A 27,500-nucleotide genomic window follows, 5' to 3' on the forward strand; every position below is an offset into this window, starting at 1 on the left:
GATCCAGCGCACTAGAAGGGGTGAATGTCTGATATCAGAGCCCGTCGGCTGGAGTCTGACAGTGTTTTCCAGTGTTTCAGAATATCTGGGCCAAGGATTCCTCTTTTATGTGCAAGTCACTGTTTAGCCCAAAGGAATGCAGGTGAACGTCTAATAAAAAACTAAATGGTCGTCAGATAATAGCCGACGTGTTGGTGCCCGCTCAGACGTGATCGATCAATACAGAGGTTAGGCAGGAGGCTCACAGTGGCGACATCGGGACACGGTATGAACACCCAGGACTCTTTATGTGTCGTCCTGAATGAAATGAATTTAAAAAAACACCTGAGCTTGTGTCTGTCTGTGACTCCATTTTCTGGCATCCATGCCAGGTGTGTGTGTGTGTGTGTGTGTGTGTGTGTGTGTGTTCACTGCCCTCAAATGGCAGCTTGTAAAACTGACTGTGACCCCCCCACCCCCGCTCGCCCCCGCCCTCTCCAGCCGTCGCCCTCTGACCCGTGCTGAGTTCAGGAGCCTGCTAGCAGATGTGCAGGTGTTGTCTGCAGCGACAGGTGGTGGGAGATGGACGCCGCAGCTCTGCTTTGATTTCTCTTGTCTGCTGTGAACCAGTCGACATCAAACCGCCAGCTGAGAGACAGTTCAGATATTTGTTCATGTAGCTCAGACGCCACTGACGCTACCTGCTTCAATGTTTAGTTGACGACTCAGCAGAAGCATCAACGTGACGCTGAAGTGAACAAAATAACAGACCGAAGTTTATTTGCTGTTGCTGAAGTTCGTCCTGGTTCTCGTGATGCGTTTGAGGACACGTGCTCATCTCACTTTTTGTGCAGCTCTGCACATCTGCACTTATCAATCTCTGCTGTCTTCTTCTGTGGTTTTCATCCTCTCCTGCTCCGTTACCGTGACTGCAGAGACAAAGTATGTCGCGCACGTCCTCGTTAGCAGGGAACATGCCATTCCTCCCGCCTGGTGAAGACGAACAACGCGGCGCGCTTCACTTTAACGATGAATGAATGAAATGTCTGCTGTCACTATGGCAGCCGCAGAGCCAAAGCACCTGAGGAGAGCATGTAGGAACACAGCACACACAGGTTAGCTCCAATACAGCGGCCAGAGGCTCATTCAAGGAATTTACCACCACATTTAAGCAGTTAAGTGTGTGTGTGTGTGTGTGTGTGTGTGTGTGTGTGTGTGTTCCTCACTCTGGTCTTCTTCGGTAATGTATTAAGTATTAATAGAAAACACACACACGGAGGAATGATAAGTAGGTGCAGGATGTGGTTTCAGTGTCTGTGACTGAGATGACGGACATGCCAGCCCGGTTACAGCACATGCTCTTTACTGAGCACACACACACACACACACACACACACACACACACACACAGATAAAAACAAGTTAAAGCTTCACATGTATTTCTTTAACTGTAGCTGCAGGACCCAAACTGTCCTCCTGACTCTGACCTGCTACACTTCCTGTGGTTGTGCTCCTGCAGTTTTCTTGGACTCAACCTTTAAGACGTGCTCACGCTCAGTACGGTGGGTTGTTTTCAACCCGTCCGATCATCTGACTGATCGTGTTTCTTTACCCTTCTGGTTCACCTAAGTGCTGCAGCTCATTAGTGAGAGCTGTATTGTTCTTACAGGCAAAAATGATGAACAAAACCATAAAAAAAAAAACGGGACCCGGGGTCGGGATCTTACTTGTAGAAAAGTAATCTGATTACATTTGATTTATTATTTAACAGGCCCTGAATGCTTCTCACTGCCTTTAGCTCCTCTCTGGCTGCACAATAGAAACAGCTTATGAATAGAAATACATTTAAACCGCTCATTATGGACGTCAACTGTCAGTGGGCTTTGGCCCAAGGCTGCTGCGTGTGTGTCTCACATTATCCAGGTTCTGTGTGGACCTCTTTTCACGTGTCAGTGTGTGTCCGAGATTAGGTGTGTATTCACGTCCGTTTGGCTTCACCTTTGAGTGTGTGTGTGTGTGTGTGTGTGTGTGTGTGTGTGTGTGTGTCCAAGGCTGGCATTCGTCACGGTGGCCGCGCTCTGTTCCCAGACTCTGAATGTATTCATGAGTTAGCTGTTGACTCAGGTAGTTAGTTCACCTGTCCACACACAGACACATATACAGGACACACACACACACACACACACACACACACACACACACACACACACACACACACACACACACACACACCCCTGCTGTGTCTTTGTCCAGACATTCAACAGAACTTGCCAAATTTCCCTCCTCAGCCCTCAGCAGAAAACCTGTCTCCTATCCCTCCATCTCCCTTGTCCCTTTGTAAAGTTAAACTCCCATGATGCTTAGCAAACAGGGACCTTTGAAGTCAGCTGGGATGGGGTGGGGGTGGGGTGGGGGGATGAGGGGGGATTTCCTGATGTCTACTTTTGTCCAGATCTCAGAGTCAAAGTGAACAGACGGCAGTTTTCTTGGCGGTGGGAGGGAGGTTTGGAAGGTGATGCCTCCCTGTTTTTCTCAGCCAGGCTTCCTGTCATTTATGTAACATTAAATCTGACTCATTCTGCCCTGACTGCAGCAAAAAGATGCTGATGGTCATACAACCACAAACCCTACTTTACCGCTCAGTACACACACCACAGATAAACCACATGCACTAACAAGTATAGTTAGTACGGTGTGTGTGTATCGGAGCCTGACACGTCTGATTGCTCAGTGCCATTGTAGTTTATTTTGGCGTCTTGATAATATTTCACATTTATTGGCCAACAGGCCTCAGTTACATCTCAGAGTTGCCAGATAACCAGAGACATTGTGCAGAAGTGCTCGGCACTTTGTCCTGAAATAGCTCCGACATGTAACTCACCCTGAGAGCACAAACTGCGTGTTAATTGGTGAACTTTAGAGGTGTTGGTGTGTAGTTCTTTGACCGTTGGACGTAGCCAACCTACTGCAGCTGTTCCCCCTGTTCCCAGTCTTTATATTAAGCTAGGCTAACCACATCTTGACTCCAGCAAATGCTGAATGAGTCCTTTTAAGATGTACATCTTCAGTAGGAACCATCGGGTCGTAGAGCCTTGGAAAGTCAGAAATTACTGAGAGACAGACTAAGACATTGTTGGTGTTGGTCTTTTCACAGGGATATGTTGATGATATGTTGATGATATGCTGATGATATGCTGATGATATGCTGACAATGAGAAAAGTAGAAAATAACACCAGGATGATCCTAGAAGTGAAAATAGGATTGACACCATGGAAAATCCTGGTTTGTGACCTACTAGAGAGCATTATGTTCAGACTGAGTTTAGAGGTTTGCTAAGCTTTAAGTGTGATGTTTCCCCAACATGAAGGCAGTTACAGTCTGTTTGGAGGGTGACTGGTGGATTTATTGAGATATAGATTCCTTGGTGTCTTTTTTTTTCCTGCAGTTTTCTGCTGACTAACTGGATTTATTTTATTTACCGTTATTTAACCAGGTAGTCCCATTGATATTAGAAGTCTCTTTTACAAGGGAGACCTGGCTCAGATAACAGCCAAACAAAATACATGATACGCAAATAGACAATAAACAGTAAAACAATAAAACAGATATTCAAGGATAGTGGCCTCTCTAGAAAAACAGTGACCTTCCTACTTCCCTGCATTCTTTACGATACTCTTAAACTCATTAACTGGATGGCATTAGTCAGTCAGGGGAGGGTGTGGTGGATATGATGAGTTGTTAATTGTTCTTAATTGTTTCCTGCTGTTTTATTCAGCAGAAAGACGATATCAGCCTATCGGAGGGCAGCACGGTGGACCTGAGGAAGCCTGGAGAGGAAGAAGACGAGTACTCAGAGATGGCTGAGGAGGCCATGGACCCTGACAACTGCTTCCCAGATCGTAAGCACACACACACACACACAAACACACACACACTCATTGAATTGTACAGGGAAGTTACAATTTATCCAGTCAATCTAAGTTTTCAGTGAAGACGACGGCATAATTTATATTACAAAAATATAATGTCTTATGCTTTCAGTTTGACAACATATTCTGTTTCATTTTGCAAAAAAAAAAAGTATCATCTGGTTCCAACTTCTCAGATCTAAGGATTTGAGGATTTGCTGCTTTACTCTGTTTTATATGCTTGTAAATTCTTTGTGTTTGCGTATTGGACTGACAAGTGATTGGTCAGTCACTGAAATAATTATTTCTCTAATAATAATTACAGAAATGGACATTATAGCTTAACCCAAACACCAAAGTATAAAATAGTTACAGCTGCAAAATGTAATGATGTACAATCCAACACACTACCGTGTTATTAATGCACTGACTCTGCTTGAAATCAAATTTTGCTAAAATGAAGCTGTAATATTTCAGCTTCACATGGCCCACCACCCACTTGCCCCAATACTTTCATAATGAGATTTATGATCCAGCCCCGACTAAACCAGGTGAAAAGCAAACACCTTGTTTCCTTCCTGACTCAGCCAGTTTTCTCCTGAAGCACACATATTTGTCTCAGACCCAGTTCAGCACTGCTAGCATGGCCATATTACTAAGACATAGAGACAGAGAAACAAAGAAAGGCTGGGGGAACTCTACTATTTGGCTGCCAGCAGCCAATGAAATCCCTGAAGGTCTCACATAACTAATGACATGTAATCTTCTATCGGTGGCCCAAGACCTGCAAGTAACACTTATCTCTGTCGCTATGCAGATGACACACAGCTGTATATTTACATATTACCCAATGATGTTAGTCCAGCTACCAGAGTTGTTGAGAGTTCAAAGTATTACAGAAGTGATCAAAAACTGAGATAAGAAAGGGGTGCTACTCAGTGGAGAAGAAGAAGAAGGGCTGCTCTGCAAAAAACGTCTATCATAACAGGTTTTTTGATTTCTCTCTGGTGTCGTTGGGCAGTTCATGCTCTTGGAATCATCGTTGGCCAACACTCACCTGCAGTTTTTGCAGAGCTAAACACCAGTGCAAAGCAGGATTCAAGGTGCCAGTCGCAACCTTTTGTCAGACTTCTGCTCAGTTTTTACAGATGATTGGATGTAAATTTTTCATTACATTTCTAAACAAAACACTGAAACATTCCAGTGTACAGACAATCAACAATGGAAATGGTTGTTTAATTTGTATGTCTTCAAGATCTCTAACTCGCTACGGAGAAAGATAAACTAATTTGTACTTATTTTGGTTTTAATCAATTGGTGTCAAAATCAGATGATGAAAATTTTGTTCTGATGGATTCTTTAAGGTATCATTTAAACATGTAAAACATGCGCTCTGGGCATGGTTTATTTTATATTGTATAAGTAATTAATTGAATCCAATATTAGTGGCATGGAAATGGCCAGTGTAGGTCGTGTTCACCTATGTGATGTTCTTTGGAGTACAAACACAGTCTAACTAGTATTTTTTCACATCTTGTTTGTATGTTGAAATGAGTCGAGGTGGTCTAAAAAGAATCTGGTTATGATGGTCGATCATTGTCTAATTTGTCAAACGTATATCACATTAGATTGTCGAAGTTCTCTTTAGTTTCACAGTAAGTGAGGAGGTTTGCAGTTCACAGTTCATGGTTCTTTCTTGCTGCAGGGTTTGAAAGTATGAGCCACATGATGATTTCACTAACTATGAGACCATTCCACCAGCCACTTGCCCCAATACTTTCATAATGAGATTTATGATGCTGTACTGACTAACCCAGGTGGGTTGTTTCCTTCCTGACTCAGCCAGTTTCCTCCTGGAGCACAGAGATTTGTCTTAGACACAGTTCAGCCCCGCTAGCTTGGCCACGATAGAGAGACATACGACCAGTGACGGAGAGAATGAAGGTAGAAGTGTTATGGATTCTGATTTGGCAAAGATGTCTGACTCTCGATCACAGTTCAGTGAGAAAGAAGAATTGAAATTCAAATTACCAGTTCGGTTTCTTTATATTACCCCCTGTGACTTTCAGAGGTAACTTAAAGCAAAAAAATGCCCGGACAGAATTAGGCCAGCCAGCTGGAAAACCCTCTCCAAAGAACAAAAACAACACGAAAGCATCCCCAGCACCTGTAGTGACTACATTACTGAGACTCCAGGGTGTAACATACAGTATTTGGAGCTGACAAATATTGTCCAATTTGCCAAATATCTTATAAATGATGGTTTTGGACAAATACATACCATTACATGTGTATTTTATACCAATTTAATCCAGAATACACACAGCTTTTGACCAGATTTTCACCTAGATTATGTATTCCCCTGCATATTTCTTGCAGTGTACCTGATGAAGAGCTGCTTAGAAAAATTCTGTGTGTAAATACGAGATTTAAATGAATGAAAAGGCAGTGGCAGCAGTTTATTTTTATTCACATAGAACAGTTCTGAAAAATGGTGCTCACATTTGCAGACATGACAGCAGATTTGAGGACACTTTCTGAACACGTTAACATTGACTAGATGGCTTGGTAGAGTCTGACAGGTGGTACCTGATACCTCAGGTATCAATACTAGCGTCAATAGAACGTCTTCTACATCGCACCCATTTTTATTTTATCAGATAGAAGAAAATATGTCACTGCAAACAAGATGTTGTCATTTGTAAGTGTAACGTTGGATGTCTGGGCACCTGAACACTGTTCGTAGTGCAGAGAGTCTTTAGTTCCCTCCAGAGAGGACATATCATAAACGTAGTTATTTAGGATTAACGTTGGCTTAACAGATGGAGTTCACAAAAGTTATCCCACCACCAGATCTGTTTAGCAGCTGCTCTTTTGGTCTGATGTGAAATGACGTGCTGAATGTTTTGCAAATCATGCAGCAGTGCCAGTAATCTGGTGTAATCACAAGTAGCCTGTCAATTACACGCCTCCTAAGTAAGGACAAATTGCTCTACGTGGCACGATCCAGTAGCAAACAGCATCAAATGTAGTTTATTGGCTTATTTAACAGGTGAAGTTAATAAACATGATATAAATGCAACAGCGTTAGCAAAGACTTTTCCATCAGTAACTGCTGGACAGATGTTACACAGTCGGCCTAAAAAAACCACAAGATTAAAGTTTAAAAGTCAAAGAAATTGCTTACAAGCGTGCAGCATGCATCACATGGTCACATAACAAATAAAATAGACAGCACAGAAGAACTGTCCCTGGTAATACTTGGTATCGCACAGATCACCACTTAAGCATAAATCCAGAGGCCGGTCTGCTCTGTTCGAGGTGCGTCGGATGAAAGCGCCTGCCAAACGGCAGATGTTGTATTAGCTTTGATTCATTTAGAAGATTGATGTGTCCATCGCAACTGTCCCTGCACGCTGCCTGGTTCTTCCTGATTCAGCAGAGTCCTTCACAGCAGGCAGACGTTTGTCACCAGCTGGACTCAGATCAGCTGCTGGAGCAGCGACAGAAGAGGGATGAAACATGAACAAAACTCCTCGTTTGCTCTGTGGTTTTGTCACCAGCGCGTCTGAGTTAGTGGGTGAAAAGTAGGCAAACTAACAAAAGAGGAAAGAAAAGAAAAGCGAAGGCAAGGAAGGGAAATGTTAACAAATGAAACAAGAAAACATGAAACTGGAAAGGAAACATGAAGAAGAAAGAACAAAAGAAACCCAGGAAGGAAACATGGAAGAAGAAAAGACGGCAAAATGGAGGAAGTAAAAGAAAGTTGGCAAAAGAAGAGAGAGGACGGACGGGAGGATTTAGAGAGAAGAGGTGAGAAAGGAGAGATGAAGAAAGAGAGGGAAGGAGAGAAGGGACAAAGTGGAGATGAAGGTAAAGGAGAAAAGAGTATCATACCACAGAAGATGAATGAAAGGCAGAAGAAGATGAGGAGGAGAAGAAAAACAAACCTGGAAGATGGAACACATGAAAAGAGACAAAGAAGAAGTGAAGAAATGAAGGTGCAGAACCAGCCGGACTTTAAACTTCTCACCATGTTTGTAGTGCAGCAGAGAGCTTGGAGACGAGTAGAAGAAGAGTGAGGCCAGAAGAAAGGAGGAGATGATGGACTTTGACCTGTTGACCTTCTGACCTCGTTGGTAGCAACAGATTTCGGGGACAGGAACAGAATTCGACCTCCTGCCGTCACCGCCGCCGCCTGGCTCCGCTCCTGACTCAGCTCACAGTCTCCTCACACTGGACCAGTACCACCAGTGTGCTGACACAGCAGTGTGTGTGTGTGTGTGTGTGTGTGTGTGTGTGTGTGTGTGTGTGTGTTTGGGGGAGCAGTGGTTCCTGCAAGTCGGCCAGCTGCTGCAGAAGTAGGCCAGAAAAACTGACTAACAACAGCAGGCAGACACCAGCTGTGTGTGTGTGTGTGTGTGTGTGTGTGTGTGTGTGTGTGTGTGTGTGTGTGTGTGTGTGTGTGTGTGTGTGTGGACACTAGGAGGAAGCAGCTTGTGTTGCAGTGTGTGTTTGTGTGTATTTGTGTGTTTGCAGAGACAAAAAGTGGCATCTGGAAGCTGCGGTGAAATTCGGTCCCAGGATATTTGCCGGCTTCTTGCCTTGTTCATAAATCTGTGTACTTTGGCTTCTCCACACTACAGCAGCTTAATGTCAAGGCCATGTGGTATAAGTTATGTAAATATGTGTGCTTTGTACTGTTAAAGGATCATTTTAAAACCTACATATTTATGGTTCAAATTGACTCGTAGGTACAAAAAGTGTTGGAATTGGTCCAGTAGATCACCTCAAATGGGACAACTGCACCTGATCACAGTAGGTCCACTAAAAGAGCTTGTTTGATCCACTGACAGGCTCAGAGTGTTATTCTAAGTGTGTGACAGCATCATGGAAAGGATCCCTACAGAGAGAGACCTGGAAGATCCTTTTGGTTTAACCACAAACAGCACACACACCAGACTACATTCACTAAAACAGGGATTTTACCTCTCACAGCACGGTAGTTGCTGGCCTCAATCAGTTAGTTTGTTTGTGTTATTGTGTGTTACACATGTATTGTGTTGAATCTGAACAAACCTTTTAAAACATCGAAGTCACACAATAACACAAACAAGCCAGCTGATCGAGGCAGCCACAGACCGGCAACACCTGTGGTAAATAACAGTTTTTATCAATGGAGTCTGGTGGCTTTGAAGAGAGCGATATAACGGCTGTGTAGGGATCCTCTCCATAATGCTGTCAGACACAGAATGATGCTTTGATCACTGCAGCTTGATTGTTTCATGTTCTCAAATGCCTGTGGAGGAGATCTACTGGATCAACTCCCAAACGTTTTGTGATTTTGAACCCAAAATATGCAAAAATACGTCCAAAGGTTTGAAAATCCCAGAGTTGTTCTTTACTGCAGGAGGCAGCATCACATCCAGAACGCTTCTCCTCTGTTGAGGTCGCTCCTGTTTTTGGTGGAATGTTTGTGTGTAGACAGAGTTACACATCCATAGCTTGTGTTCAGCCAACATTTAGTGGTTTAGTTTAGTGGGTAAGGCTTTTGTCTTTGTTCACCAACTCTGTGAAATGAACACGAGTATTAACATGGAAATATATTCTACAGACACATTTGGTAAAGTTTGCATGTTTCACTGTGTGCTTAGTTTATGTTCCACATTTCCACATAGAGCCGCTTTTTGGGGCTATGAAGGATTGCATCTGTGTGTGTGCGTGTGTGCGTGTGTGTGTGTGTGTGTGTGTGTGTGTGTGTTTTCCTTCATGCTGTGATTACAAAGCACAAACAGCAGTGCGCCCCCCCGCTGCTCCCTCTGGCTGTCAGTAAGACAGAGTGTGTGTGTCGGCCTGAATGGCGACGCTCCCCCGCCGCTAATTATTCATCACACACGAAGAAAGGTCGGTCGAACGGTAAAATCTCCGAGAGCAGCGCTAACGAGCTGCAGAGCTGCAGCGCTAAGAAACTCTTCAGATGAGCGAAGGTCGGCGCTCAGGTCTAAGAGTTCGATGCGGTCGAAGCCAGAAGCCAAAAGCAGTTTTTCAGGCGACTTGTTCTGGAGTGAGATGAAGATCAGTGTCGGTTTTATGTTTGTGTGCAGCGTAAAGATCGATGCTCAGCCTACTTTAGTACATGTGGCCTAGTTTAGTCGATTATCATGAACATAACTTGATAAATGAGCTGTGCATCGGTTGAAAGAGTGCTCCTCGTGGAACATATCAAAAGGTATTCATTGGGTATTGTCTTTTGTTTGCCCAAACCTGAGCTGGAGAATCCGGGACAGACCCAACAAAAGGGAGACTGCTGCAGGATGTCTGAGCGCAAACTACAGCTGCCATTCAAACTGCAGCTTCAGAAGCTCCTGCCAATTAAAGCTCACAAAGAGCCGGGCGTTCATTTCTCCTAAGGTTTCATTCTGTTTTTGTATTTTTCAGTTGATTATGCTGCGTTTTGTGGTTGAAGCACGCCACAAATGGCTCAATAAAACGGGGACACTAAGTAGGTTTTACAAAATGTCTTTTCCTTTCATTCGATAACTCTGTCTACGCTCATGTACTGCATTAAGATGAAGAACCTGTATTTATTAGATTACTCTGTAAAGAACAACAAAAAAAGTGCCTCCTGCACTCCTCGTGTCAAGTTCTTTGCTTTTTTTTTTGTTTGTTTTTAGCTTTTTCATCATTTCATTTCAACAGTAATATGTTCAGTTTCGCCTCATCAGCGTTTCAGTCGTGGAAGAAATAAGTCGTTGATAAATGTATTTTGGCACAATTCTTAAATTCGCAATTAAATTGTGTTAAATGGCCGTAAATAACACGCCAATCACAGGAAGGCCACATGTTCAGAAGCTTAGATTGGACCAATACCACCTCCTGTTGTCCACACAGAGAGATTCACTGTTATCTCCACACACACACACACACACACACACACACACACATTTACCCAACATTAGCCAACATGCATGCAGAAAACAACATCATTATAATATTAGCTCACATGCAAATTTAAAAACCCACAGAAAACCACAGATTTACATCTCACACACACACACACACACACACACACACACACACACACACACACACTCATCTGTGCTGACAGCGGGCGTTAGATTAGCTGCCCCATTGGTCCTCTAAATGCCAACTCATTGGTTAATGTTGTGAAGCTGCACGACACGCGATTGAGAGGGAATATCTGTGTGTGTGTGTGTGTGTGTGTGTGTGTGTGTGTGTGTGTGTTTCTGCCTCGGTGGGCAGTGTGTAATGCCTGCAGCAGCAGCAGCAGCAGCAGTGGCACCTCCTGCTCTGCCGTCCTGTAGCTGAGCGGTCTCAGGTGTGACTCCTGCAGCACACAGTTAGCTGCCGAAGTGCCCTTGAGCTCGACGTTCGCTCGCTCGCTTGGTCACTTTGCCGCTCGTCTCATTGCTCTCAGACGCTCTGGTACTTTCTCTTGCTGCGTTAAACCGACCCGAGCTCGCTCTCTCCTGCGGTGAACGCAGACAGGAGTCATAGATCTTGTTGTTTAATCGTTTGTTGTCCAAAAACAGGTAAAACAACGTCAGTAACAGAATGTGAATGTTATTTCAGCATTTTTGTTGGGATCAAGTTTCTATATAGAAGCTGAGGTCTGTTTGACAGAACTATTGTGACTATTGTTAGAGTCGTCACATAATTTACAACTGTACAAGGTGTGTGTGTGTGTGTGTGTGTGTGTGTGTGTGTGTGTGTGTGTGTGTGTGTGTGTGCCTGCTTTTTTCCTCTAAATATAAGTTTGGGATTGTTTTTTTAAAATGTGAGTCCGGTCCTGAGGGTGGTGCTGGAGAAAACGTGGGAAAAATGGGATCAGGAATGTGTTTGATATATTTCAAAAAGTGCACTGGGCAAATGTGTGTGTTTGTAATATATATGTGTGTGTGTGTGTGTGTGTGTGTGTGTGTGTTGGTAATGGTGCTTTTATGTGGAGGCAGCGAGGGTCAAATGCAATCACCTGGCAGGAGATCATTCAGCAGCTTTTTCTGAGTACTGATCGATAACGGATCAATGGCGCTCAGCAGAGAGCGAGAGGAGGCGTCGGCTCGGCCAACAGGTGATGCAACGAGGCGCTCGATGAGAGTTTATTCGGGCAAAAGTGTTTCTTACGGCTGCCCTCAGTGCATGTGGAGGGGCTTTCCTAACACACACACACACACACACTGATAATAACTCTGCCAAGTGGGCTGATTGAGTGTCGGATTACCACTCTCTTGTTTTCATTGGATTACTCGACCAGCGTATCAGGGAAAAGCCTATTAGTAGCCATGGAAACTGAAAGCCGGGGTAATCAGAGCTCTAATTACGGGAGCAGGCCGACGCTGCAATCAGCGGAGCGAAGAGCAGCTCAAACACAGCTCATGCTCTTTTTCAATTTGTTTGTCACAGGAAGCTAACGCAGACTGAGTAATCAGTTACTCACCCGAAGTACACGTTAGTTGCTTTGATGCTGTTTTTGGTAGCTGTTTTTCTTTAAAATGTCGGTAAAATGACATTTACAGCAACTTTCATGGCTGAATGTTTAAGACATCAACGTCCTGGTTGATTTGTCCAGTGTCGCTGTACAGCAGAGACTCACTGAGCAGCTGCTGAGGGGTTACTAAGTGTGTGACAGCATCATGGAAAGGATCCCTACAGAGAGAGACCTGGAAGATCCTTCTGGTTTAATCACAAACAGCCGTTATATCCCTCTCTGCACACACACCAGATTACATTCACAAAAATAGTAATTTAAGCTCACAGAACACAGGAGTTGCTGGTCTATCGCTGACTCAGTTGGTCAATTAATGTCATTGTTTGTTCCACAAATACTGTGTTGGATCTGAGCCAATCATTAAAAACACCAAGTCACACAATTAAACAAGCACCCAGTTGAGGCAGCAGTGGACCAGCAACTCTTATGTTCTGCGAGGTAAAATTACTATTTTTGTGAATGGAGTCTGGTGGAGTGATATAGCCCAGATTGTTATTCTGAGTGTGTGACAGCATCATGGAAAGGATCCCTACAGAGAGAGACCTGGAAGATCCTTTTGGTTTAACCACAAACAGCACACACACCAGACTACATTCACTAAAACAGGGATTTTAGAGAACAGGACACAGGAGCTGCTGCTCTGCTGCTGGCTAAATCTGTTGGATTCAAACAATTTAAAACACGTATTTCTTAAAAATGCACACCATAAATACACTCAGAAATAGTTTTATCATGGAGGGAGTGAGACCCTGTGTGTTTCCACCACATCCACCATCGTGCCTTGCTCGAAGGCACGTCAGCGTCACTCACCCAACCAATCACCCTGCTGATGTTTCCAGTTTTGATTGTGAGCGAACGTCGGGTTGCGGTTGGTCGTCGCAGACACACTGATTGAATCTGGTAACGTTAGCGACAAGCTTTTAGTACCGCAGGCAGCTGATGGGGCGATAACATGAATCTGATCCTCTCGTTATCAGCACTCACTCAGCGGATGATGATGCACTGCAACAAATAATTCACTGAGTGATCCCATCTGTTTTAGGCCCGTCCAGCTCAGGACGCATCAACAGATTGTGTTCTGACAACTGGGATATGTGCTGCATTTAAATATGCATTTAAAGTATGAAAAGTGTGTTCGAGCTTTTTAATCATTACTTGAAAAATAGTTCCGAAAAACTTTCCCAAGGCCCCTTAAACTTAAGAACAGAAATATTTACTCACACTGAGCTTTAGAAGACAGAGCTTTTGTTTAAAGCTGCATGAATCGGTGTTAATATACAGAATAAACGACGGTCAGAGCGTGAGAGGGTTGGGATCAGAACTCTTTCTATCCTCTTCTAGCTCCTAGTCACGGCTCCTTTGCTGTATCACTGCCTGCAGGAGAAGGCCCCAGTGAAGCCACAGTACATTACACTAGATGCCAGATATTTCTGAGGTAGGCACAAACATGACTTCAGTGGGATGAGCATGCCGTCGTGTCTGCTGGAAACGTCTGCTAACACGTTGACCAGTTCAGAAATGGTATAAATATTAAATTGTAGCCGAGATTCCAAAGTTAGCAAAGACAGTTACACTGACAGAGAGAACGTTTTCTATGAATGCTGTCAAACACCTGAAGAGACGAATCACGTGTTTACATTTCCAGCTCTGTCCACCTTCCCCAAGTACACACACACACACACACACACACACACACACACACACACACACACACACACACACAGACAGCTATCCTTGTTAGGACATTGCACTGACACTCCTTAGCCTGGACCGCAGACATTTTTTGGACCTTTGGTTCCCATGAGAACTACTGGTCCTGAAAAGGTTGGTGTTTCTACAGGAAGTGGTCCTAATAAGGATAGAAAAGTGTGCACACACACACACACACACACACACACACACACACACACAGAGGGAGGGTTGTTGTGTCGAAGCAGAAGCTCCACATCTGTCAAAGAGTCAGTAGTTATGCAAGACAACACGCCTCTAAACACACACACACACATTCTGCACAGAATAAATGTTGGTACGCTCAAGTACGAGCACAAGCAAGGAACACACACACACACACACACACACACTCACACACACTCACACACACACACACACAAATCGACCTTAGATAGAGCACTTTATGCTGCGGGTCACTTGTGTACGACAACAGAGCGGACGAGGTTTCTGTGTGTGGCTGCGACACCAGCGTGCCCTGCAGCAAGGCACTGGTTCAGACTCACACTAGCAGCAGAGGAAGGATCCAGAAGGGTTCACTTCCCTCTTTATCTCTTTGCCTTTTCAGACCTGAGAGCTTATACAGCACAAGCACAATATAAGTATAATATAAGTACTTGTGCCGGTTATGATGGGATGTAAACACACTTTGTTTCTGTTTATTCTCACCAGTCTTAGATTCTCCTCACATTTTATTTCTTTGACTGTTTGGGGGTGAATATTACTGTTAAAGCAGCTGTAATCGATATTTTTATTACAATCATGTATTAAATGACAATGTGAAAGCACTAAATCATTGTGACCAACCTACAGAGAGTTAACGTCTGAGGCTGCAGCTCTGCCCAGCGTCACAGAGCTACCGTACTACCGCTTAGTTATCGACAGCTAGTTAGGTCATAGTTAGTGGGGCCATAGTTAGTGGGGCCATAGTTAGTTGGGTCATAGTTAGTGGGGCCATAGTTAGTGGGGCCATAGTTAGTGGGGCCATAGTTAGTTGGGCCATAGTTAGTGGGGCCATAGTTAGGCCATAGTTAGTTGGGCCATAGTTAGGCCATAGTTAGTGGGGCCATAGTTAGTGGGGCCATAGTTAGTTAGGCCATAGTTAGTGGGGCCATAGTTAGTTGGGCCATAGTTAGTGGGGCCATAGTTAGGCCATAGTTAGTGGGGCCATAGTTAGTTGGGCCATAGTTAGTGGGGCCATAGTTAGTGGGGCCATAGTTAGTTAGGCCATAGTTAGTGGGGCCATAGTTAGTTGGGCCATAGTTAGGCCATAGTTAGTGGGGCCATAGTTAGTGGGGCCATAGTTAGTTAGGCCATAGTTAGTGGGGCCATAGTTAGTTGGGCCATAGTTAGTGGGGCCATAGTTAGGCCATAGTTAGTTGGGCCATAGTTAGTTGGGCCATAGTTAGTGGGGCCATAGTTAGTGGGGCCATAGTTAGTTAGGCCATAGTTAGTGGGGCCATAGTTAGTTGGGCCATAGTTAGTTGGGCCATAGTTAGGCCATAGTTAGTGGGGCCATAGTTAGTGGGGCCATAGTTAGTTAGGCCATAGTTAGTGGGGCCATAGTTAGTTGGGCCATAGTTAGTGGGGCCATAGTTAGGCCATAGTTAGTTGGGCCATAGTTAGTTGGGCCATAGTTAGTGGGGCCATAGTTAGTGGGGCCATAGTTAGTTAGGCCATAGTTAGTGGGGCCATAGTTAGTTGGGCCATAGTTAGGCCATAGTTAGTGGGGCCATAGTTAGTGGGGCCATAGTTAGTTAGGCCATAGTTAGTGGGGCCATAGTTAGTTGGGCCATAGTTAGTTGGGCCATAGTTAGTTAGGCCATAGTTAGTGGGGCCATAGTTAGTTAGGCCATAGTTAGTTGGGCCATAGTTAGTGGGGCCATAGTTAGTGGGGCCATAGTTAGTTAGGCCATAGTTAGTGGGGCCATAGTTAGTTGGGCCATAGTTAGTGGGGCCATAGTTAGTTGGGCCATAGTTAGTTGGGCCATAGTTAGTGGGGCCATAGTTAGTTGGGCCATAGTTAGTGGGGCCATAGTTAGTTGGGTCATAGTTAGTGGGGCCATAGTTAGTTGGGCCATAGTTAGTTGGGTCATAGTTAGTTAGGCCATAGTTAGTGGGGCCATAGTTAGTTGGGCCATAGTTAGTTAGGCCATAGTTAGTGGGGTCATAGTTAGTTGGGCCATAGTTAGTTGGGTCATAGTTAGTTAGGCCATAGTTAGTGGGGTCATAGTTAGTTGGGCCATAGTTAGTGGGGTCATAGTTAGTTCTCTCTAGAAAGGACTGTCAGTGCGTTGCTGTCGTTAGCTTCCATGCTAACTAGCGTTGGGTCTGATGAGATGAGCTGGGGGAGCAGCTGTAGAGTGACAGCTACACTCTACAAACCCATGTGACAGACAGGGCGTTTTCTTGTCTACAGTTAAAAAGAGTTAATGAAAGTGGTGCTGCTGGACGAATGAGCCTCCTGCCTGCCTGCAGACTAAACTCTCTGTTGTTCTGCCGCCGTCCTTCGCCCACAGTGTGCGTCGCCAGGTTTCAGTGCTGTGACATCGACACGACCGCCGGTCTGGGTCAGATCTGGTGGAGAACGAGGAAGACCTGTTACCAGATCGTCGAGCACAGCTGGTTCGAGTCCTTCATCATCTTCATGATCCTCCTGAGCTCCGGAGCGCTGGTCAGACTTTACTTTGTACTTGTTATGATCCATTTATTCTTATTTGACTTCTTTTACTACGTTTATTGTAGTTTGCTTAATTAACTTTATTCAGTAACTTTTGTTTTCTTAATCTCTTTTTATTTGACTAAATCTTAACTAACTTTGTTGCAGTTCTCTAAACTGTTTCCTTACTTTACTTCATACTCAACTTACCTTCACTTTATTTTACTGACTGTGAAATAAGATATCATTATTATTAGTAGTAATAATAACCTTACTTCACAGTTCTTTATTTAATTTGCTGTAGTTTACTTTACATTACAACAGAGGTCTTTACACATTACTGCAGTTTTCCTCAGAATTACTACAATACTTTGAGTAACTTTACACTTATTTACCTCATTTGCAGCAGTTTTTCTTGCTTTGCTCTTTATTTCTACTGAAGTTTATGATAACTATACTTTACTTTACCCAACTTAACTGTTGTTTCCTAAATGTACAGCAGGTTAACTGTGGCAAACGTTCCTTCCTCTACTGAAGGTTATTAGCTTCATTATAAACTGTGTGACGACGCAGTGAATAGAAACAACAAGGTGATTACACATGTTGGAGATTTATGGACTGAAGCGTCTTCAGAGTGTCCACTGAGATCAGATCTAACCCCCCCCACCCCCAGCTGACAGCTGACTGACGCTCCGCTCTGCTCCCCCCTCCCCATCCATCAGGCCTTTGAGGACATCTACATCGAGCAGCGGAGGGTGGTGAAGGTGGTGCTGGAGTACGCAGACAAGATCTTCACCTACATCTTCATCCTGGAGATGCTGCTCAAGTGGCTCGCCTACGGCTTCAAGAAGTACTTCACCAACTACTGGTGCTGGCTGGACTTCCTCATCGTCGATGTGAGTCAGCAACTGGTGCTTTGGCTCAGATCAATATGTACTATGGTTGGTTGATGATGATGATGATGATGATGATGATGATGATGAAAATGAGAATGATACCAATATTGTTGATGCACTCGTGATGAAGATGGCACACGTGACACCATGGTTCAGGAAGGATGTCATTTTAATGCTTTCACTGGCCTCTACCTGTTATTTCTCAGTTTCTTTCCATCCTTCCTGCCTGCTGTGTCCTACGCTGTCATACTGATTCCTACTCGTCTTTTAGTTTCTCTTTCTTTCTTTCTTTCTCTTTCAAGAATAGCGAAACAGCGAGAGAAAGAGCAGGGAAGGAAGGAAGGAAGAGAGAGAGAGAGAGAGCGGTTGAAAGAAAGAGTAATGGGGAGTGAATTAGAGAAAGAGAGACGTCATGTGTATTTTCAACAGATTATGCATGAACCAATTACTGTTTCCTCTGCACACACACACACACACACACACACACACACACACTGCTCGGAGCAGAGGCAGTGACTGGAAGAAAACATCCAAACAGAGAGAGAGAGGGATGAAAATGATGAACAAATGAGAGCTCTCCTCTTCCTCTCCTCCATCATTTTCTTTTTGTCCTTCTCAAATCTAATCCGCCTTATTGACATCAGTGTTGACATTGGAGGAGGCCAAACTACATACACTTCAATGAGAATGATATTTACAGTGCTGCAACAAAAAAAAAGAAGGAGAAGAAGAAGAAGAAGAAGAAGAAGAAAACACGCCTTGGATGCACAGTGCGGCCATATAAAGGCATTCATAACAACAGGAAACGATACCAAGTGTCTCTGTGTGAACATAATTACATGACGGACGGACTAAAGCATGTTGTGATGTAAAAATAATGATCCAAACATTAAAATAATCCACATCTCTCATCTCATACATGTGTGCTGCCACAGCGGACGAAGACAACAGTTGTGATTACGGCTCAGACGGCTTGTGTAGGAAAAGATCCAGCAGCAGTGAACAGTGAATGATCACATGGTTGTCTTCCTGTTGTTGACGCAGCCCCAGTTTGGAAGTTTGAAACTCTTCAGTACAGTTTTGCACGGTGTTTCAACACCTTTACTTGTCACACACACAGCTCTACACCTGTGTGAGAGCCTGTTCCAGACTGTGAATATAAGATAAAATGACTAAAACGAAAAGGAAATGCTCTGGAGGAGGGACGACGGCAGCCGCCATGTTGATCAGAGTGAGGAGTTGTCAGTGTCCACACGTGCACGTCAGCATTATCTCTTGACAGAGTAGAAGGACTGTGAGCCTGTCCTGCTGTAGCTGTAAGATCTCTTCTTCTCTACCTCCTGTACCGACGCAGCCAGGCCGGAAGCTTCACATATATTCATTCTACACATGAGACATGTTTGCGGTGAATGTGATGAGACACAGATGCAGGCTAGCGGTCAGGTCGTGTGTGTTACAGTAGCTGTCTGGTCGCTCTGCAGCCCGCTCCACCGCGGTAATGGACTCCATACATAAAAGGAGCGAGAGACATAGAGAGTCAAAGAGAGGAGCTGAGAAAGAGAGAGAAAAATGTCCAAACAGCCTCAGGCCCAACTATCAGCAGTGGCTTTTTAACCTCCACACACACACATGCAGACAAAGATGTGAATATTTGGGCACTCTCACGCTCTCTCTCACTCCTCTGGGCGAGATGATGCCGACACACACACACACACACACACACACACACACACACACACACACACACTGTTTATGATGCACACCATACATGCACATGCATTGAGTCGGAAACCGACAGTCTCTCCCTCTCTCTCCCTCTCTCTCCCTCTCTCTCCCTCTCTCTTGTTTTCTGGGTGTTTTCCGCCTCGCCGTCTTCAGAAGTGACACTGCGTGTTGTGACGTTTTTATTTGACTGCAGTGGCCCGAAGACAGAGACGTGTTGAGTCACAGAGATCCAACCGAGCAGATCTGAGGCAGGAAACAGAGCAGAGTATTAATGATACAGTCAGAAGGAGGTGAAGGGAAGACACACGACGTTTAAAGACTTCTTAAAGCTGCTTTAATCCGTTTTTAGCCACTAGAGGGCAGAAAAAGAGCCGGTGGTTCCCAGCATGGGAGAAAGGACCCGCACCTGAATCAGACGGGAAAATTACTTAAGATAAGGGATAAAAGAGAAAACACACTCTTGAGTTTTGCTATTTCTTCTTGTAAAATGCACCTCTTCAGCCCAAGATGGGAAAAAAATCACAATTCATAATTCCAATTTTAAGGGGTCATAAGCAAAACTGTTGGGAGCCACTGATCTAAAACATGATGCAGCTGATGTCTGCACAGCTGTCTGACTCATCACAGAGGTCACTGCAGTGTGCAGCTCTTCTGAAGCTGTTCTCTTCTATATGCATGAGTTTCGATGGCGTAGCTGCACATCAGCCGCTACAGTGAAGCTGCTGCATCATCTCATCCACTCAGAGTGAAGCCAAGATGGCCGACAGACAGACAGAAACACCAAGGTGCTCTTTTGTTTCTGTTCAAACCTTCTAGAAAAAGAGACCCCTGCTGGTCAGAAACATCATCAGAGTCATGCAATTGCTACATTTTCCAAGTATTGATTTTATATTGGGAGGAAGTTATGATTGACCACATGTCCACTGAAGTGTACATCATGCTTCAGGAGCTAGATTTAAACTACTGGACAGGTAAAGATATCTTTAGAAAAAAAAAGTTCAAATCTTGTTTTTCATGAATAAAGAAGAATAAAAACACTCTGACTGAGGTAAGGATCATAACTCATGCATGAAAGGGTTAATGAGAAGCAAACCAAAGCATATCAATTCTAGATTTTGATGTTGAGGAGCAGGCCTTTATTTTAAACAGGTTCACGGTTGAACCAGACTTTTATTTCTAATTCTCTCTCTTTTATAGGCTTTTTATTATATTTTAGTCTGAAACGCTTTTTCTGTTTTCTCACCTGCTTCTGTTGTGTTTTTAATATATTTAATGAACGATTAACAAATGAATTTGTGTCAAGAGGAAAAATTAACTCAACAACCATCACATAAGTCATAATCCATTGCCTGTACTGAGAGGCTTTTATTTTGAAATACGTACAGGAAGTGTGGGGACACTGGCAGTAGCTTTGCACTGAATAAAATAATAGCAAAGTAGAACTTATTGTAATTGATTAGGGAGTCAGAACAGTGTTTTAGTTGAATGTAATATTGGAGAATTCACGCCATGCTGCTTTATTCAGTATGTTCCACTTGGTTCATGTCTGAAAAATGTCCCCCCCCCCACCTGTAGATCTCAGTGTTGGGTCAGCTGGCTCAGGTCCTCTCTGTGGACCAGATCACCACCATGCGGGTGCTGAGGACACTAAGGGCTCTCCGTCCTCTTCGGGCCGCGTCCCGCTTCGCTGGTATCCGGGTAAGAGCCGGCCGGACTCACCTGGAGCTCCACCCCGAGACCTGCGGCGTACATGTGGGGCTTAGCTGGCTGTGGCTTTGGGGGGGGGGGGGGGGGGGGGGGGTTTAGAGGTGCTCTGGGTCCTGAGTTTGACTTTAGGTAGATGTCGTCCCAGCTTTGATCAGAGGAAAAGTCTCTGACTGTTTGTGATACAGTGCTGTGAACATGTTCTGCTGCTGGAGGAAGATCTGACTTTCATTGTGTATAAATTCCACCAGAGTTTCGGAGACTTTCAGAGTCAAAATGCACGTATTTACCAGACGTTTGGATGATGAGGTTGTAGCACAATCACGCTCTTGTCATCCTCTGCAAACAATTCTTAAAGAGCTCCTAAAAAGCTGAATACTTCACAGACAAACGTGTCACAGTCCAGTCTGTTGTAGTGACTCTCGTCATGACTCAGGACTCACTGGTCCAAACAAAACCACTCACTCTGACCTCTAAATACTCATCGGCTTCATTTCTTCCAGAGTAAAGGACCCCTTTCTTTTCCACAGCCTGAATGTAGGAGGATATTCAGTTTACAGGAGGATGAACCGAACACCTCAGTGTGATCTGCCACAAACTAACTTTTTCCTTCCCGTCCTCAGTCAGCTGGCTTTTATCCACCGTTCTGATTGGCTGACGCCGTGGATTGGTCCCGTCTCTCTCTTGGTCTTTGTTAGACTAGAAGTTTAACTGTCCTGCTTCTCTTCTTCTTCTTCTTCTTCTTCTCTGTCTCTATCTTTTCCCCATCCTTTCCCTCCCCTCCATCTCTCTCTCTCTCCTCCAGGTCTCGTTGGTCAGTTTGGTGGCCAACACGTTGGGTTATTCAGACTTTGCAGCCATCAAGTCCCTGCGGACGCTGCGGGCCCTGCGGCCCCTCCGAGCCCTCTCCAGATTTGAAGGAATGAGGGTAAGAGTCAGTATTAAGAAAAACAAACACACCTGGGCATCGATATTAAAATGTCCTGGGACCAGAGGAGCGCTCGGTTTGTACATCCACCTTCAAGAATCACAAGATCTACCAGGCATTTTGTGCCCTGGGATCATCTGTGATTCCTCAAAGGGAAGAAAGAAAACAGGGAACGATCGAAGGAAGTGTGATATAGAACAAATGTTTAGTTAAGAATAATTAAAAGCATGTAATCGACAGTTAAAGGGCACTGCGCTGGTTTACAGTTGATGTATTTTTGATTGAATTGATCTCAGATGAACTCACAGCCTATTTCAAAAGTGTTTCTAACATCAAGCTCATGTAAAAAACCACAGAGCTCCCAGCTGTGCTCTCCAGATCAGACAGGAGACGTAAGCTCTCCTGTAAAAGATGGCAAGCACTTCCTCTCTTTTCTCCGTTTAGAGTTTAGTTTAGTCTGTTGAGCAGCAGGTTGTTATCATGGACATCGTGGCTTCTCCAGGTCTTTATAGTGAGGATGAGGAGCTATCATAAAGACAACTCCTCATCTCAGCTCCTGTCAGGACGGTCCAACAGGGAACAAGGCACTCAGCTGGCTCACGTCGCTGTGAGGAGGTGGTGTTACTCCCATGGATAAAGTTCTCCCAAGTTCCTAAAGAAACCTTATGAGCAGATGGGAAAACTCAACATGATGAAGGTTATGAAGTTCGTTTGTTTCCCTTCTAGTTGACGTAACAAGGTCGCGGCTCGGCCGTCTTTGTGCGATGAGTCATTCTGAGAGTGGAGGCGGTGAAAAGGCCTCTGGTGTTCTTTGTGTTTATCCTGAGAACACGCAGAGGTTACGTTAACGACTGGTGTTACAGGATGTAAATACAAATCAAGCGCTCCCCCTTTTTGAAAGTCCAGGTGTGTTTCAGATAAAAGCCACCACTTTGTGTTTTTTACAGTGTTACACCTGTCTTCGTCCCCTCAGTGTTTTCTGCTCTCTGATTGGTTCATCCCATTACATCCCGTCAGTGTTTCCACGAGGCTTTTCCTCATTTATTCCTCCTCAGCTGAACGCTCCCCGTTAAACTGTGACAGCTCTTTGTGTTGAAGTTTGTGCACGTCCATAAACCTCTGCGGCCGGGCGGGAACACCGGCCCTCCGCTCTGCTTCTGTCTCCATCCCATTCATCAGTATTACTGACGCAGTCCAAGACTCAGTGTCCTGCAGAGGCCTTACTCTGCAGAAAAACACAAAGACGGGGAAAAATGTTCTGGACGACACGACCGATTTTGGCTTGTTAGAACATCTGCCGTGTTCTTGGGAGTGCTACGACAGCATTTAGTAGCTCAGATTCAGACTCGTTTCAAGGACGGTTTTGTCCTGTAAAACTGGAAATGAGAGTTAATGCAGAAACCAGAGTGACCTGAAACCAGCAGACAGCATGTTGTCATGGGAAGGACACATTCGCTTGGTCAGAAAGCTCCAGAAGGATTTATTTTAATGTGCAAATAAACAAAAAGATCATAAAAAAATCTAATTTTCTCAGATTTAAATCCAGATTATTTTTGTTTAGCTTCATATTAATACAAATGACAGCATACATTTGACATAAAGCTCCGTTTTTATTGATCACAGGAAAAAGAAATGATTACAGAACTAAGATGAACTTAAAATGATGATGAGCAGTTTGTTTATACTTGAAACCAAAGTTTTATAATCCGATTTAGTGAAATGATTAACGGCTAATTCATGGCTTTGTTTTTAATCACACTGTTGGATCGGTGTTTTGTAATTGAGCTCCTTGACGCCTGGTTCAGGTTTCTGAAGAAGCGTGTAACGTTCAGACCGGAGGAACCCTAACCCGTGCAGGACGCCGACTCTTGGACGCATCAAGTTCAGGACCTGTGTTGCATGCTGGGAATGAAAGTCTGAGCTTTCACTCTCCCACGCTCCTGTCCTCTCTTCTTTGTCTGGCTAATAAGATTAGCTCTCGTGCCAATTTACAAATGCTGCCCGCTCAGCACCACGCAGCTCACTCAGCGTGGGATTCTGGGTAGAAGAGCTGCATTGTGGGTATAACGAGGAGGGCCGGAGTGGCAGGTTGAATTTTTTTCTTTTTTTGTGTGGCGCTGACATTAGCTGACTCAGCTCTCTCTCTCTGTATGAGCACCAGCAGGAACGAAGAAGCTGATTTCCCCCAAAAATACGTGTCAGTGTGACATAAAGAAGAAAATCTGTGCTGCCCAGTTTGTTCTAATTCCACCGACGCAGTGAAGGGAAGGGATGGATTCACTTCATGTGGGAGCGACTTGGTGGCAGGAAGGAAGTTTGCTTGGGCCGCAGTTAAAAAGAAATTATCTTTATTTGGAAACCATTCGGTTCAAACAACACGCACCACAACTGCAACAGCAGCAGAAATAAACGAGCGGCTGAATAAATCTGGCTACAGAGCCAAGGTGAACATTTTGTGTTAAATATACTGTATTTGTATTTGACCTATAACTTTAACCAAAACCGTGATCCTCTCCTAAACCTACCCAGGCGGTTTGGTGCCTAAACCTAACCAGGCGGTTTGGTGCCTAAACCTAACCAGGCGGTTTGGCGCCTTAACCTGACCAGGCGGTTTGGCGCCTAAACCTGACCAGGCGGTTTGGCGCCTTAACCTGACCAGGCGGTTTGGCGCCTAAACCTAACCAGGCGGTTTGGCGCCTTAACCTACCCAGGCGGTTTGGCGCCTTAACCTACCCAGGCGGTTTGGCGCCTAAACCTACCCAGGCGGTTTGGCGCCTAAACCTACCCAGGCGGTTTGGCGCCTAAACCTACCCAGGCGGTTTGGCGCCTTAACCTACCCAGGCGGTTTGGCGCCTAAACCTACCCAGGCGGTTTGGCGCCTAAACCTAACCAGGCGGTTTGGCGCCTTAACCTACCCAGGCGGTTTGGCGCCTTAACCTACCCAGGCGGTTTGGCGCCTAAACCTGACCAGGCGGTTTGGCGGCTAAACATAACCAGGTTACAACAACAATGACTGCCTGACATCCAAAAGCCTCTTTTTTACTTTTTTACTCCTAAATTCTAAATATTTGACGTGTTGAAGCAGGATTATCAGATATTGGTTTTATGAGTGCAGACTATCGATTTTTAATTTAGTTTTTAATGTTTCTAACATGCGTTTCATTTGCTCGCCTGGTTTTAGGAGAGTGGAGAGTGTCGGTGAATGTTTAGCCATTAGACATTAGTGAGTGCAGTGACGGCACAGTCAACAACAGAGGGAAGGAAGCTGCAGTTCTTACAACCAATCAGGTTTAAGGGACTAGATAATAACCCAGTGAGGCTCACTGCTCATTGGCCAGACGCTCCAGCCCGCCTCAACCCCACAATGCACCGCTGACTGTTAGAACTGTGTCTGTCTTCACGCTGTGTCGTGTGTGGCTGCATACCATTCATGCTGAGGTTAAAGGAACACGTCCAGGTGGGTCAGGTGGTCCACCGGGATGTGTTTTTCCCCTCTTCAAATTGTGTTATTTCATTAATCATTTTGTGTCCTGGGTGATCGAACCATTCTCAAATCATGACTAAGTTTTGATTTATTGATTCAGCTGGGAACAAAAGTCGTCGCCATAGTTATTAAATTTATGAAAAACTGACCTTGAATCTGAAAGTAAAGTATTATAAGTAGCAGATGACACCATCTTTAGCTTTGGCAGTGCACGACAGAATTTAAAGCTCTGTGATTGGATGTTACATACCGAAATGCACCATGGGAGATGTAGTTGACTCAGTATCTAGTACTTTAGATACTGGTATTTGCTCGTCTTTAACCCAGCGTCTTGTTCCCAGCTGTCAGTCTCTTTGAAAGAGTGATAATGTGCTCAGACGTCCAATAAATCAATGAAGGCACGTTCAGAAGATTTCGGCGTCACCTAAATGTTAAAGCTGACCAGCAGCAGAACCAAAACCCCGCTGTTTCCTGCAGAGACGCTGGCTGAGATGATAAATCCACTCATGTAAGGAGTTCTGTGTTTGTATGTGTGTGACCTTTCCTGTTTCCGTCGGCCCAGGTGGTGGTGAACGCTCTGATCGGGGCGATTCCCTCCATCATGAACGTGCTGCTGGTCTGTCTCATCTTCTGGCTCATCTTCAGCATCATGGGCGTCAACCTGTTCGCCGGGAAGTTCGGCCGCTGCGTCAACCGCACGGGCCACATCTACGAATCCTCCTTCATCAACAACAAGTCGGAGTGCGAGGCGCTCAACGACACCTCGCTGTACTACTGGACCAAAGTCAAGGTCAACTTTGACAACGTGGGGGCCGGATACCTGGCTCTGCTGCAAGTGGTGAGAGAACAATTAGGCAACAACGTCCTGGTGCAGCAGGAGCACTTTCACAATCATCGCTCATTCGAATGCAGCCTAGATTTAAGATTTTATCACTGATTTAGAGAAAATGTTTGGGACTCAATAAGAAGCAACAATGACCTGATTGTTATGTTGATATGGTGCTAATGACGCGGCACAAACAAATACTTTAATACTAAATTAACCAGTAAGTAAATTCACTGATCGTTAATTTACTCTTGTGACTAATTCTGATCTCACCTTTCCATTTTTTTAGCTTATAAAATACAGTTTTTGAGCCTCAGAGTTTGTTTTGTTCGCATCGCAGCATCCAGCTGAACAGGAAGGAGTTTTAAAAGCCGGGACGGAGAGAGAAAAGTTCCTGATCACTCTTCAGTCTCTCTCTCTGTGATTTCTTGAAGCTCATCAGCCGTAACATATGCTGGTGTTGGTGTATCTGTGATGAGCTAATATTGGACAATATATCGGCACAGCCAGTATCAGAAAGTCCACCAAAATAAAAGTCTTTCAATCATCATCTTATACTTCATATAGAACTTTGCAGCAGCACTTTTTAAAAGCCTGTGAATCATTAGAAGTCTGTTGGCCACTTGTGTTTGTCAGGCAGTGAGGAGAGAGGAGAGGTTTTGTGATTCATTAGGTGCCGTTAAAGTGGCTTTTAGACACTTAGAGTCACCCCCGGTGCTTCGTGTGCAGCGTGGGCTGGGCTGCAACACAAAACAAGTGTGGTCACTCAACACACTGTTCTCTTGAACTCTTCCACACGCCTCCTTCCTCCGAGGTTTTTAAAAAGCTCTAGATTTCCCCCAGTCGCTCGGACCGTCGGTCGGTCGCACCCTCTCACAGCCTCCCGAGCTGAGGCCGGTGAAGCTGCAGATGAAGATGAAGAACAAATCTGTCACTGCGGCGGCCGTATGAAGCATTTACAGGAAGCGAGTGATGAGATGGAGGCACAAAGTGAAAAATCCTCTCCTGCACGACAACTTCAGAGCAAATTAAAAGCGAGCGTCTCCTCCACAAACCGTAGGAGGATTGACTTTTCTGCCTCCCCCCCCTCCCTCGCTCCGTTGATCTCGTCTTTTCTTTCGCTCCGTCCATTTGCTGTCTTCGTCTTAATTTC

The 27,500-nt window shown here is 44.7% G+C and overlaps 1 protein-coding gene across 1 annotated transcript in view; it reads left to right on the forward strand.

Moving 5' to 3' along the window:
• The window catches only part of LOC139221452 (sodium channel protein type 5 subunit alpha-like), a 131,540-nt gene that overhangs the window by 93,488 nt on the left and 10,552 nt on the right, over nucleotides 1–27,500 (forward strand). The window contains exons 22-26 of the mRNA XM_070853373.1: nucleotides 3,756–3,879; nucleotides 16,645–16,799; nucleotides 17,507–17,680; nucleotides 21,915–22,037; nucleotides 26,084–26,359. Coding sequence (XP_070709474.1) covers nucleotides 3,756–3,879; nucleotides 16,645–16,799; nucleotides 17,507–17,680; nucleotides 21,915–22,037; nucleotides 26,084–26,359 — 852 coding nt within the window. The remainder of the gene's footprint in view (nucleotides 1–3,755; nucleotides 3,880–16,644; nucleotides 16,800–17,506; nucleotides 17,681–21,914; nucleotides 22,038–26,083; nucleotides 26,360–27,500) is intronic.

This window comes from Pempheris klunzingeri, chromosome 21, assembly GCF_042242105.1.
Source record: "Pempheris klunzingeri isolate RE-2024b chromosome 21, fPemKlu1.hap1, whole genome shotgun sequence".
Taxonomy (NCBI): Eukaryota; Metazoa; Chordata; class Actinopteri; order Acropomatiformes; family Pempheridae; genus Pempheris; species Pempheris klunzingeri.